This window comes from Urocampus carinirostris, chromosome 18 (genome assembly GCF_059441175.1).
Source record: "Urocampus carinirostris isolate Australia breed hairy pipefish chromosome 18, RoL_Ucar_1.0, whole genome shotgun sequence".
Lineage (NCBI taxonomy): Eukaryota > Metazoa > Chordata > Actinopteri > Syngnathiformes > Syngnathidae > Urocampus > Urocampus carinirostris.
Genome location: NC_142366.1, coordinates 2,962,527 through 2,977,576, shown reverse-complemented (window position 1 = coordinate 2,977,576; position 15,050 = coordinate 2,962,527). Strand labels below are relative to the sequence as shown.

Genomic DNA, 15,050 nt, shown 5'->3' with positions numbered 1-15,050 from the left:
TACTCCAGGATATAGAACCCAAACTTAGATATTCTCTGCAATAACACTTTTAGTGCCAGTGACGGCAAAAGCTCTTCCGCAAAAATTTTAACTTGTTAAATCAACTACACAGATCTCTTTCCACCCGAAATGTTCTTACCTTGGTCCAAGTTCGAAGATCCTAAAAAACAAAAAGTGACGCTTCCGATTCTGCCCTGCATTGAGAAACTCATCTATGACTAGCCGCTAAAAGCAATTTGAAGGCCGAGAGAATCTCAAAACAAACCATTGCACATGCCAGCTGCTCTTGAAGGGAAAAGGCGGGACCCGTCCGCTCACACAGGTGAGTACACAAAAAGTGTTTGGACCAATCAAGAAAAGAGCTATCCCCGTCTTGACCGGCGCGTGAACCAATCTTGCCCCCCTCCTCTCTCTGCCTGAAGCCATCAGAGCACATCAGTGTACGGTAGTGTTAATTTTACTAAAGGGTGGAAACAAAAGTGGAGCTAATAATTCCTATTGTTGACTAGCAGCCAGGATTGGAGCTTCCTTCCCAGGATGATTTTTTCAAAGATGTGGAAAAAACGGACTGATACTTACCTGATGGGGAAAAAAAGATGAAGAAACACGGACACATTTATAAATATGGGAGTCTAAATTCAGCCCTTTTTTTTACTTTTCTAGCCATTGAAAAATAAAAATGCCAAAAAACAGTATCGCTGGTTGTCTTTTTCAAGAAAGATGCCAAAAATCAAAAAGGTATTACCGTTAATTCTGGACTACAAGAGAGCACCTGATTTAAAGTCGCATACGCAAATTTAATGATGAATCTCAATTTTGTCTTTGTTATGAGCCACATGTAATTTCAAGCCACAGGCCTAAACAGCCATATAAATGACCTCATACATGTCCATTTCTTCCATTAACAAAAAAACAAAACAAAAAAAACACCGTGTGCCACGATCAAGACACCCCAATGTAGACTGTCTGCAGTTGTCAAGCAGATAATATTATGTAGGTCAAATAAACCCATCACAACATCAACTACTCAGTTTTTCTTTTATCTTCCTCTTTGTGTTTTGCCATGAACCCGAAAGACACATTCTTACCCCAAAGACCTTTTCCCTTATCTTTTCAAAGACTTTCTTTTTGTTACCTTTTGGATTACATACGCCTTTGTTTTGTCAGGATGACATTATACCCATTTATTTTTCCTTCCACCCTTTTGATTGTACATTTTTGTAACAACCACAGAATGAGTGAACTCAAAGTTGTTTCCTGGATTAACAACCCATGCCACAAGAAGTACAAACTAAAGATTTGCATTCCACTTCTGCTATAGAACCCAAGCCTTTGGGATGGGTGGAATGACTGCACCGTCTGCATAGTCGGCTTTATCCCAACCACATGTCATTGGTCCTTTAAAATGGAACAGTGTCCAGGTTTTGGTCTTTTTTTTAGCTGCCTGCCCAACAACGCGGGGGACCACCGAGCCATGGCTGTATAAGAGTGCTTCATCGGTACGTGATCCCACTTTGCAAGTCCATTCGACCTCATCGGTCTCAACGCTGTAACCGGCCAAGGCGTGAATTTTGAGGATCTCCAAAACATTACAAACTTACAATTTCAATTTCCAAACTCATGCTGTTTTGGTTCTTGGGTGGTTTGATTTTAGCAGAATTGCCTGTAAGAATGAATATCCTAAATGAACCCTATCAAAATAGAGATCCCGTTCATTTCGATTTCATGTTAAAATAAACGCTAATTGTGCGTTGGATTAAACAGGATGTGCATTCTGTTTCATCCCTTCAGGATTGATAATTCTAATCAAAATTAATGAACTGTGATTGAAAGAATTGAAAGTAAAATTAATGTCGCGAATTTTGTCTTCCGAATACTAGACTGATCCAACTAAACTTTATAGTGTATCGCTGGCGCTCTCTAGTGGTCGTAAAAATAATTCTAATAAAATGAATAGATGAATAGACTGAAATTAAAGCAAACTCATTGAAATTGATTAAATTGGTTTCAACATATCCACACGAGTGCAACAAAATTCATTCTTCTGTACATAAATGCTTGGAATCTTTCTGACAATTAGTGTCGGCTGATTGAATAATTCAGATTGGAGCAGGTGACTATTGAGTATATTTCACGTAAATTGCCGCCGAGAACCTTGCGAACATTCGCCAAGTAAAGAAAAAAAAAAGTCGCACTTTTTTAAGCAGCAGTGTTTAAAAGGTAGGAGAAATCTAGCAGCTTTTAGTCTGGAATTTACGGGAGGCAAATCTTGGTACTCCTCATCGTTATTTTGTGTAGTAGAGCAAAATGTCTCGCTGACAGGACGTAGACCCCCCCGCGCGAACCCGTTGGTTTGTCCAACTTTTTCCCACTAATTAATCAGGGTGGTAACCCCGTGTCATGCCGGATTTGACAATTAACTTCTGTGGCTGCCATCCAAGAGGGCACATTTTATAAAAAAAATACTGTATCTTCCGCACTATAGGGCGCACCGGGTTATAGGGCGCACCCCCAAAAAATAGTTTTTGGTCATATATCTTCCATAGATAAGGCGCACCGGATTATAAGGCGCTACAATGGGAACGTCGACAAAACAGTCAGATGATTCAGTCAAACTGATTACCCTCTTAACATTCCCAAAGCTTGCAAAGAGGCAAATACGTGTCGTAGACACGTGCGGATGCGGTGTCTGTACGATGTCACTCAAATGCATCATTTCAAATATCATTCGGAAGGTTAAAGTCTTGGGATTCAAGAAATGCCAAACATTCCTTAGTTTCTATTTTCTTTTTCGCTCGCAACTTTACTTTGCATATGACAATAAACACTTGGAATTGAGTTTAATTCACTCAACTCATCACAGCAACATCAAGATCGTTCTAAAACAAGATACCGGGAAAATATAAAGCCGCATAGCTCACCTAAGTTCTCACGTTCAATAATGATACGCAACCATGGTCTTCTTACAACCGTCAGTTGAGTAAATCCAGGAGAGTAAAATGTTTACAAATACAGACTAATGAAACATGGGGGGGGGGGGTTGTGAGGGTCAAACAGAGTTCCCGAATGTTTGATCTTACATTACACAGTCCAGCGTTTTTCCGAATTGCTCAGTCCACAATTAGTAGATTTGGGAGTCCACAATTGAAAGGATTTGGGAGTACAGTCAATAAACATGCCCGATTAAAGTCGCCGAGCCAGGCTGTAATTAATAAAAGTAAGGTTAAGATAGTTTTAGTCAAACACTAAAATAATTGACATATATACATTTTGGAAAAACTTTAAAAATAATTTTGGAAGAATTGATTATGCATCTAAAGACACTGATCATGTTAATGATTTTTCACTTTACAAATACATTTTCCTAGAGAATCCCAATGACTGAATGAAACCAAAGATACAGGGAGAGATAAAAACAAGGGTTTCAAAAGATGGACAACAAAATGGAAAAAATACTGAATGAAATGATGGAAACAAAAAGGGAGCTGGAAGATGTGCTGAAAGAAATGACTGATATCAAGAAAGATTTGATAGAACTTTGAAACATCACAGTGAGAATGTAGAAATATTTTCTACAATTTCTACAAGAATGTAGAATAAAATGAGAAAATCAAAGAGGAAATTGTGCCATATTGCCAACTCATCAAAGAAAATCAACAGCAATAAAAAGAAATGTAAGAGAAGATTTAAATCCTGCAACATAAGACGGGTGATTTAGAACAATCTGCGTGTTTTAATGATTTAATCGTTACAGGAGTGATTATTCAGCCATGTTTCTATTTTTCTCAAGTTTTACACATTATATTGGTAGAGAGTAAGGGAGAGAAGGATGGGGTAAGATTTGTAAAGATTTTCAGATGATTTGTCTATTTTGTGGTGTTTCTTGCAACATTATTGAAAAGAAAACAAAAACCCGAAAATCAAAAATATACAATAATTCATCACTGGTGAGCTACTTTCAGAACCAGTGCGCAGGTTACTCAGGTGTACTTAAGCCCCTTTGGTACTACATGGTTCTGGCCTTCCTCATCTCGCCGGACTATGCCTCTTCCAGGTACTTTTTCCATTATGGGTCGGTGCTGCGTCTTGACGCATTTCAGCGTCATATTTAGCGCGAGTCTTAGCACGAATCAGAAGCACACTCGCACTCAGACAATCGACAATGGATGAACGGCCAGCGGAGCTGTTATTGTATCTAGTAGTCTGTGTGTGGCTGTTTTTGTAAAACGACTTGAGAGGCATAATAATTTGGAAACAGTAAGGCGAATGGCGTTGGCAACCAGGTTACAGTTGCGGGAAGTAAAGTGGCAACACGACGCCGCAAGACTAGAGTATGACCAAAAGCACCAGAGGCTCTGCGAAATTGTAAATCTACTACCCTCTTTGAACAATAATTGGTCAGCAGTGCCCCAACGTAGCGAAACAATCAGTAGTCAGCAGTGCGCAAATGTTGTGCACCAATCAGTGGTCGGCAGTGACGCACTTGACGTTTTAGGTGCTCGGTCCGGGCTATAGAACCTCAACAGAGAGGGTACGTAAGGCTTGCGCTTCCCAGGGACAAAGAGCCGGTTACTTTATCATAATGGAATTCCAAAGGGTGAGCGAGAAAGGCTAGAACAATGAAGTGCAAAAGGGCTGTTAGGGGGCGCCCTGGTGCCCCGAAGCACCATGTTGTTGACCCCTGCTATAGATCAGGGGTTGGGAACCCATGGCTCGCGAGCCATACCTGGCTCTCTTCATGAGCACATATGGCTCGGAGATAGAATAAGTCTTGCACAATTTTTAAATGTATTACTCAATGCAGAGTTGAATGTCACACATGTGAAGCAGAGACAATATTGATGCACAAAGTTTTCGGTCGAGGGCATATAGGACAAGGTTTTAACTACAGTTTACAGTCGGACCCCATTATGGCTGTAAATCCTTAAACATCTTTTATATAGCATCTCATTAAACAATTTATGTTTAATTTATTTATCAATTGTTTTACCCAGAAGCTCTAGCAAAGCACCTAGAGCAATTTGATTGGGTGAGTTGTAGGAATGGGCGTAGCTACAGACAGCCCAGCACTGTCTGCACTGAAGGTAAATAGTTGGTATCCTCATTTTCAGTATTTTGTGAAATTTTTACAAAAGAACTTTGCTTGCACCTTGTTTTGAAACCATTGTTGAGGACAATCAATATGACAGCGTTTGTCGGTTTTGTTGAATTTTGTCTCAAAATATATGGTTTGGCTCGCTTGGAAACAAAATCTAAATCGCTTCTCTGTCTTTTGACCAAAAGCAAGTGAACCAGCATCTGCTCTGAATCGCTTCTCGGCCTTTTGGCTAAGAACAATAAGAGCATGTGAACCAGCATCTGTTTTGATCGCTTCTCGGCCTTTTGGCTAAGATTGGATTGATTTTTGTAACGGGGAGATGGAATAGGAGCTTGCTCCGTTCACTCCACGCGTCGGCCCGGTATTGCAGTACCTCCGGGAATGGTGCGTTCGCACTGATCGCTTCTTGGCCTTTTGGTTAGGATCTTGGCTTAGCCTCTAGTGTCTCGGCCTGTTGGCTGTGCAGTGTATCATGATTAGACTGATAATGGATAATGGATAATTGAAAAAAAAAATCTAAATATTTTCTCTTTTATGGCTTTTGGGATCAAAAAGGTTACCAATCCCTTCTATAGATGCTATTTAGCATAACATGAGAAAGGTACAATTGAAGATGCCACACTCACTCTTCATGCCGTCCAGGTCAGCAGAGACTAGCGTTTGTGCCTCGCTCTCGTCTGTGGCAATTCGCTGATATTTGGTCTGCTCTGCGCCCGTCATGTTGCCTGTTCGACGCCGATCCTGCAGGTCGTAACTGCGACCAGTGGAGGAGGCCCGGGCTAGTGGCGGGTGCTCCGGATGCAGAGATCCGGGAACCTCAGACGATTCTGGCTTGCTGGAACAAATTACATTAGGTGATATTATTATGGCAGCACGGCGGCACAGTGGTTAGCGCATGTGCGGCACAGTTCAAGTCATGGGAACCTCCTGCGTGGGTTCAAATCCAGCTCCAGACTTCCTGTGCGGAGTTTGTATGTTCTCCCCGTGCTTGCGTGGGTTTCCTCCGGGCACTCCGGTTTCCTCCCACATTCCAAAAAAACCATGCATTTCAGGTGAATTGGCCGGTCCAAATTTTCCCTAGGTGTGAATGAGCGAGTGAGTTGTCTGTCCCTGTGTGCCCTGCGATTGGCTGGCGACCAGTTCAGGGTGTCCCCTGCCCACTGCCAGATGATTGCTGGGATGGGCTCCAGCACCCCCGCGACCCTACTGAGGATAAGCGGTGCAGCTGATGAGCTGAGATGAGATATTATAATGATTCCGCTGTTCTTATATTTGTCCACTATATATCGCTGTAATGTGTAGTCCAAGTGAGACTGCAAATTATAGAGACTGAAAGCGAGAAAAAGGACCCTTCTTCCAATTTTTACCCGAAGTTTCTCAAAGAAAGACAAAAGAGATAATTTTAAAAAATGAATAATAGGAAAGGAATACAAAAAATGGGAAAATAAGGACAACTAAAATAAAAAGGAGGGGGAAATAAAGAAAGAAAGTAAACGATTTAAAGAGAAAACGACCACATAGGAAATAAAATGCGTTTTTTTAATTTTTATTTCTTTTTTCTCTTTTCATTTGTTTTTTCTTGAGATTTACTTATTGTCTTTTCAGTTTTCTTTCATGTTTAATTTCTCTTCTTTTCAAAAGTTATAAGGTGGGTTTTGCTCACTTTGAGTCTCCGTAATTTGTCGTCTTCTGTTGTGCTTTTAGCACTCGTTTTCAGTGGCATGACAATGCAGCGACATCTAATAAGAAAATAATACACACTGTCCCTTTAACTTTCATATTAAGATGGGCTGTGTGTTTTAAAGCCCCAGTGTGTAATATTTGACCACTATAGACACTGTTGTCTAATGCAGTGATTTTCAACCACTGCGCCGCGGCACACTAGTGTGCCGTGAGAGATCGTCAGGTGTGCCGTGAGAAATTATCCAATGTCACTTTTGAAAATGTAAAATTTTATAAAACATCTATGAATCATTTTCTGCAAATATTATATCTATATATATGAGATAGAGATAGAGAGATAGAGATACAGATAGATAGATAGATAGATATAGATACTTTATTCATCCCCGTAGGGAAATTTACATTTGTCAAGTGTCTGTGCTGTAAAAACTTGGGGTATTATAAATTATATCGGAATTAAACATACTGTTCAGTGTAATTTTATAACATTTTTGGTTAGTGGTGTGCCGCAAAATTTTTCCAATGTAAAAAAAATGTGCCCTGGCTCAAGAAAGGTTGAAAAACACTGGTGTAATGTGCCAGAGCAAGCAATAAGACAACAGACAAACATGGCGGTGACCACTGAGTAAAAAAAATACAAATTGCTCAACCTGTTTTATTTGTTTTTTTTCTGTTTGTTTTTAAGGAACATTGATATGATAGCTCATGTATTTTTGCCTAGTATTCAATTTTTTTTTTTTTTTACTGAATTAAAGCTTTAAACCACTGTTTTCCACCTTTTAGAGACAAGGCACACTATTTTTTGTTAAAAAAAAAATCGAGGCAAACTGTTGAAAATGTTTGGTAATTAAAAACTTTTCAGCAAAAAAAAAAAAAACAACATTGATTACAATAATAGCCAAAAATATTTATAGGTGAGAAATTTGTATTCCCTTTTCAAAGCGGAATCAGTCCTCGTCATTATTGCACATTCCCATTAAGGTATTTTACAGCATCGAGGGTGGTTATTGTCTTAGGGTAGGTAGCTGTTTTTCAATCTATCAACACTAGCCTTGATGGTCCTAAATCATCTATCTGAAGGCATGTTGCACATATTGACAACAACGTTTTTTTTAATCAATTGATGGCCTCTAGGCCCAGAACATGGAGGTAAGATCTTGAGCCCGGACCTGGACACGGCATAAAAAAAATGTCAATCATTAAGTCGGACCGGGCTTTTCTCTATCTGTATTTTTGTTGGTTTGTTTTGTTTTTTCTTCGTGGAAGATCTGCACAGCAAGCACCTACTTTTACTCAAGTAATTATTTGAATGACTACTTTTTACTTCTGCTTGAGTGATATCATGAAGTAACAGTGCTTTTACTTGATGAACACACCTCCGTGCTGCATCTCAGAGCCACGCGTACTTTGGTCGCCAAAATAAGCGCTTCACTTCGGGGCTGCGTGTACTTCGCCCCCCGATGCACACTTGATTTGAGGGACCGAGCCCGAAGTAAACCCGAAGCTGCACCTTGGCGCTGCATTTTGGCTCCGTGTGTACTTCAGCCGATAAAGGCAATTTGGCGCAGAAGTTCACACCCCAAAAATTCAACTTCAGGTTCAGTAGCCTAGATGGTAGTGTGCCGGCTTTGAGACTGGGAGGTCGCTGGTTCGCGCCTCGACCGACACATACCTAATTGGTATAATGGCGGCGCCCTCTGGCTGCGGCTGCACCGACTCGCTACAACGGGTCAGGTGTATCGACATTTCGTTCTGTGTACATTGTTACAAAGAATGACAATACAAAGGAAATTATTATTATTATTATTATTATTACTTCAGGTCCCTCTAGTCAAGTTAATCGGTTGGGTTCAGGCTTTTACATCCACAGGCCGGTAGGGCTAGATTTTTTTAGCCCCGATCTTTTGCCTACCTGGAGGTAATACAGGTTTTTATTTTGGTTAATAATAACGGTAATTTAGGAATTTCTCTAATTTTAGCCCCCTTGTTTTAAGTTTTATGGTATTTCACTCTTGTAGAAAAAAATAATAAAACTGCTACTTAATACGAGCAAAAGGTATTTTCCAGTACAACAGAATTTTATTTTGTTACATTCTAACATTTTCATTTTTTTCATGAATTAAGAAAATATCAATTGAAATGGGGAAATTATCAGGAAGATTTTCCTTAATTTGATTTACTCTATACTATTTTTTTTGCCAAAAACAGCTTCATCAAACAAAATAAGTGATGTAATATGCAGGCTGTTTTAACATTTTTATACTCTTGAGATTAAAATATCTCAGAAAATACACAATTGAACAAAATTAAATATCTATTCGACGGGCCGATTATTTAGGCTCAGATGCAGTCGAGCCTTGCTCTCCCTCTCTCCTACTCCTCTCTCTCCTTGGATGCTACACACCCAGTGGAGCCACTGAAGCAGAAAGAAAAATATTAGAGCAGAGTAAACAGCGGCAGGTCTGCCAACTCCAGAGTCCTGACATGGCTGTGAATCAAAAGCTGCTGATAATATTTAGATCTTAAAAAGTATGTGGTAAAATATTACGTGTGTGATTACGAGAAGGTATAGTTAACTTGTTTTAGGGAATCACGTTCAGGTGGAGACTAAAATAATAGCTTTTATCACAACATTACTTGGTCAATCAAGCGTGTGTGTTTGTGATAGAGCATAAAGCACGCTAAAGTGGAAGGTTGAATGACTAGCTGTTTCCATAACATAAGTTAGTCAACCATGGCCACACTTTTTAAATTGCGAGCTTTGTTGAAATTTCAATGTACTTTTGGTTTTAAGTTAATTTGAGTCCGGTTGTTGGTATTGACATTTTTATTTATATCAGGGTGCTATTTAAGTTTTTTATGTACCTTCTTAGAAGTTGCTGCTAAGTCCAATTTTATTTCCTGCACTTTGAGTTTTTAGTTTAAATGAAAGATTAATCATGTATGTTGTGTTCAAATTATATTTATTTTATTATTTTCTTTGTAAAAGATTTAAGAGAGCTATTAACATTTTATTTGAATTTATGACAAAAACTCTTGGTTTCTTTTTGCATTATTAAAAATATCTTACACCAATTTTTAAGCGTTCACAGCAAATGAATATCGGCTCCAAATGTCTGTTTATCGGCCTCCTCTTAATATTAATCAGTATCAGCCCTAAAAAAAACATATCGTTGATCTTTAAAAAAAAAGTAAAATAACAGGAATATTCTGCCACTTACTGATGTAGATGAATTTTTCAGTTACTCGGCTGATCACGAAATGAAAGAAAGCATACCAAAAAACTGCATGCTTTTTTTTCGCAAAGATAATATTATGAAATGTTCTGCATCTCACGGAACACTATTGGGCCCGAGCACTGTGCGAAAAACACTGATTCAAACAATCAAACACCCAATGTGAATGGAAACTCACCGTTTAACACCTCAAAATTACAACAGCTCCAATCAAATATATATTTTTTTCTAAGTCCCAAAAAGTAGTGCTTACTTTCTAACTTATCCCAGCCAAAATCTCGATACAGTGATGCGCCGAAGGGCTAAATGTCATAGGTGGAGCCTGGCCGTGTGGAGGTGTGTTTTGTCGTCATAGCGACAGCTGATATACGGCATTACTGGAGTGCACAGCGGGAAGACTGGATGCCGGAGACTGGGCAACGAACCCAGCGTGGACCAAAACAAGTCAAAATGGAGAAAAATAACAACACTCACTCGGTGGATGTGCCGTCTTCAGGATTGGCTGCTGCAGCTGAGTGCGGGACCACATCCAGATCTTGGGTGGGGAAGGCAGCGTGTTCGTCTTTGGACACGAAGAACTAAAAGGCGCAAGCAAAATAGCACGTCATAGTAACTCTTCCATGAACTGCATCACGGCATGGTACGCAGGATGCTTTACAGCGGACAGGAAAGCCCACAAGAGGATTATAAACACGGCCCAAAAGATCAACGGCTGCTCCCTGCATCGTCTGGAGGATATTGCCAGCTCTTGCTACCTCGGCAGAGCTTAACACATTCTAAAAGACTCATTGCACCACAGTAACAGTCTTTTCAGACTTACCATTGTGCCTCTGTTCAGATCCTGCAATGCCCGAACGAACAGACCGAGATAGCTTCTTCCCCAAAGCTACAGTATCAACACACTAAACCGCAATTGTGAAACACAGTTTTAAAGTGCAGTGTCTCTGATCTAAGTGAAATACGCCAGTTTTAAGCGCAACACCCTGGTTAGGTACAGTTTTTATTTTAGATGTTCTTGACTTGATTCTAAAACAGTTGTGCAGAAGTAGTATTTTACTTGCAGAAAGGAGTATTTTATTGCAGAAAAAGTATTTTATCGATTCGGCTTCATTTTTTTTACACAGTTGTATGTTTTTACATTGTACTGTTCGTTTACACTTGACTTCATTTCCAGTTTTATGCAAATTAAAGATTTTTCAGTTGTCACTTTGACTTGTTACAGTTTTAAGCGCAATATCCTGGTTCAAAGTGCAATATCCCAGTTGTGCATAGTTTTAATTTCAGATGTGAATGCTTTATACTAGAGGTGAACACTTCATATTTTTCTATTTATGAGTCTTTATTGTATATAGTTTTTCCACCTCGACCGTAATCTTGTTGTGTCAATACAATAAAAGGTGATTCTAATTAAGATTTTCTTTTTCAGGGTTCTTAGGCCAATTTTCAATCTTTTCCAGTACCATTGAAGGAAAAAACCCGGTGTGAAGCATGTATTTTGCAGAGCTACAAATATATATATAATTTACATATGCGATTTTTAATCTTTGGTGTACAATTATAAAGAAATGAAATCTCTCCCCATATAAGTGTAAAAATGAGTGTAATATGGAGTTTACATTTTCAGTCGCATGAAGTCCATAGCATAACAATTTACAACTGGGAAACGCTACCTTATTTTTTTACATGGTCCTTAATGAATATCCATAATTGATACATTATCCTAGCACTAATACACCTTTCACAGAGGTGTACCGGACCATTAGCAAAAAAATAAAAATAAATCATAGTTTGGCTAATCATCTCGGTGAGTTAACATTCCTATGAATGGAAAGCGCCAACTTTACCATTGTTAAGAATTGTGAAAAGAGGCATATCCTTTGTGCACAAATTGCTGCATGCTGTGCGTGGATTGGTTCCACGTTTGAACCATGGTTTGTATTTTTTGGCATCTTGGCAAGATTTCCCTGTTCTAATGTACCTTTCCTACTGCATCTGTAGGGGGCAATGATACTTCACACGATAAAACCATTCAAAGTGTCATCTTTTAGCAGACTTTGTTGTATTTTTTTTTCTTCAATTAATGCATAATCTGTCGAGTCAGACAGCAGAGAAACATGTCAATGATTAAGCATTTTCAATCATTCAACTCAAAATTAAAAATCAGGCATTTTCTTGGATTTCAAGCAACTGCACGAACCCTGTATATTCAGTCTGTATTACTTTTAATATGCAAACGCCTTTGTTTTCTCTATTCTCACATTTGTCTCTGGTACTGGGAATAAAAATAGTGTGATAATTAGATCAAATCTAATGCTTTTTCATAAGTCATCTATACTTGGCTTACTTCAGAGGCTTTCCAGCATAGGCCTGTTTGGAAAGACCAAACTTCAGTTGCCACTGAAGTCTATCCACCAGGGCTTAAGACAAGAAAAAGCTAGGCTTGTTCTGGTGCCAAGAGACTCAACCGACCCATCCGTGAGAAACAGCAAGGCACAAGTTGCGGACAGGACACAAATGGAAGGCAGAAGAGGCTGTTGAACAGGCCATCAGCAAGATAATGCACAATTAAGTGGTTGGCAGAACACAGTTGGGGAGAGCTTGGTAGGGGTGGGGAATAGCACTTAGTCTTCGGAAAGGAAAGATATGGTGATAGAAGAGCTAGTCAGGCACGAGGAGGAGAAATTCAAGATCAAGACGCTCAGTCAGTCGCAACAAAGGCAATGGACAACCTGGGAAAGAGTGATCAACAGGACCATCAAGTGGTCTAGCGTGTAGAAGATGCCTCAAGCAAAGCTGAGTTCCCTCATTTGGGCCATGTATGGCACCTTACCAAGTCCTGAAGCAGTGATATGGCTCTGATGAGAACTGCTGGTTCTGTAACACCCCAAACCCAAGCGTTAGACATATGCTGTCGAACTGCAAGACCGCACTGGTGCAGGGTAAGTAAAGGTGGCAGCACAATCTGGTCTTGCGGAAGATTGCAGGAGTCCTTAAAGAGTGGTAAATGGAAGCTTCCAAACACCCTTCTTCTAGGACGTAAACTCTGATCCGCTTCATTGGACAAGGGGCCGGGGATCAGATGCAATTATACCTCGCATTTGGCACAGGGAGAGGTGCGTCAGGCGAAAATGTAAAGCAGGTAGTTCTTACCTGTGCTCTCATTTATACTGGTGATCTAGTGGATTGGCTTCGGCGCTCACAGTGCCGCAACCCAGGTTCAATTTCTGTTGCATCTAATGTTTTGCTATTGTGGTCAGAAATATTTTCAACTGATCAATAATTACAAAAACATGGTCACATGCCCGGACCCAAACTTTGAGTTTGTTTTTAGGTTGAAAAAGGATAGCTGGTGATGGGCTCCAGTCCCCTCCACGACCCTATTGAGGATAAGTGGTGCAGATTATATATATATATATACACAGTGGAACCTCGGTTTTCGAACGCCTCAAATCGGTTCTCGACCAAAAATTTCGGAAAATTCTTCCTTCGCTTTTCGTTCAAAAAATCGGAGTTCAAACGCCGGTACGCTAGGGGCGATGCTGAGCGGCGTACGGGTGTAGATTGCCCCCGCCCCTTGTGAAGAACTGTTATCACGTGACCGCGCACTTCTTTTTGCTTTCGTTCTTAATATCGGTAAACGGAGTGTTTTAACCCCTAATTATGCCTCGGAAGAAGGTCGGCGCAAGCAGCAAAGTTGCTACAGGTGAAAAAAGAAGAGTAGTGCATACAACTATTGCATTTAAGAAAGAAAAAATAGCAAAATATGAAGATGTGCGAGTTTCCCTTCTTTCGAGGGAATAGAGCATGGCTTCTGCAGACCACCACAAAGGTAAGAAATCCTATTCATAAATCTTTTCTTTATCCTTTAACCGCTCACCACTTGTTGTGGAGACCCCGGTGCTAAATGACGTGTAAACGACCTGATTTTTTTATTTTTACACGTTCATGTTAGCGTAATCTTTCGTACGGAAGATTACGCTAACGCAAACGTACGATTAGCCTGGGTTAGCTTCATGTTTAAGTTCATGGTAAGCCTTCAAGGATTTGGAATGGATTAAATTGATTTTACATTACTTTTAATGGCAAAAACGATTTTCGGTGATCGACCAAATCGGTTTTCGAACAGGGTTCTAGAACGGATTATGGTCGAGAACCGCGGTTCCACTGTATGTATATATATATATATATATATATATATATATATATATTTTTTTTTTTTTTTAATTTTTTTTTCATTTGACCCCAAAAAAATAGTAAAATAAGGACAATTATTTTTTAAAAAGGGGCATTTTTTTTCGAGTAATACTTTAATATTATACAAAAAAAAAAGATATTACATATACTATAGAAAAAACACAGTAAAATTAAAAAAATATATACCCGATTCCAGCAAAGTTTTTTGGAAGGTTTTTTGAAATTAAGAATAAACCTACTTTATAACTTCGTTGGAGAAGAAAAATAATTTCAAAAGCCTATCAAATGTTAACATCAGCAAACACTACTCATGCATAATTTAGATGAGTGGTTCTCAACTGGTCTGACTTAAGGACCCACCATTGCATCCCAGTTAAGCAGTTAGCTGTGACCTAAAACATGAAAAAAAATCCAGTGCTCTTATGTATTGAATGAAAGGATTGTGCAGTTTAAACCATACATAATCCAATATGTTCACTTAAAAATCAAAACAAAATGACCATCAAAACCAAAATGACTTCAAATAATAGTTTTCTCATCAATGCTCAATTAGCAACATTTTTAATGGATCCAAATTACTTCTCTTAAATGGCTTTGTCTTCAAGAAAATCTATATCTCATATATTTGCTGCGTTTGGCCATCCTCAACATGTATAAACAAACTCCAACTTTATCTGTCTTCTGTGGTGTGAAATAGTGTCAATTCACCTTTGCAGAAATTATCACCATCTATTGTTCGGAAATTCAAATGTTTTTTTTTTCTTTTCCTAAAATAATTTTGTAGAGGCAAAGACCCACGAACCAATTTTTGATCCTGACCTACCTGATGAGAAACCCAG

At 39.2% G+C, this 15,050-nt stretch overlaps 1 protein-coding gene and 1 non-coding gene across 7 annotated transcripts in view; one reads left to right on the top strand and one right to left on the bottom strand.

Annotated features, from left to right (window-relative positions):
* The window catches only part of slc4a2b (solute carrier family 4 member 2b), a 98,644-nt gene that overhangs the window by 37,046 nt on the left and 46,548 nt on the right, over positions 1 to 15,050 (bottom strand). For all 6 annotated transcript variants that reach the window (XM_088322744.1, XM_088322741.1, XM_088322743.1 and 3 more), the window contains 2 exons: positions 10,492 to 10,595; positions 5,725 to 5,933 (listed from right to left, as the gene is read on the bottom strand). In XM_088322744.1, the coding sequence (XP_088178870.1) occupies positions 5,725 to 5,933; positions 10,492 to 10,595 (313 nt within the window). The remainder of the gene's footprint in view (positions 1 to 5,724; positions 5,934 to 10,491; positions 10,596 to 15,050) is intronic.
* On the top strand, positions 5,308 to 5,493 carry LOC148348028 (U2 spliceosomal RNA). The gene has a single exon (XR_015847783.1). It is a non-coding gene; the product is annotated as a U2 spliceosomal RNA (small nuclear RNA).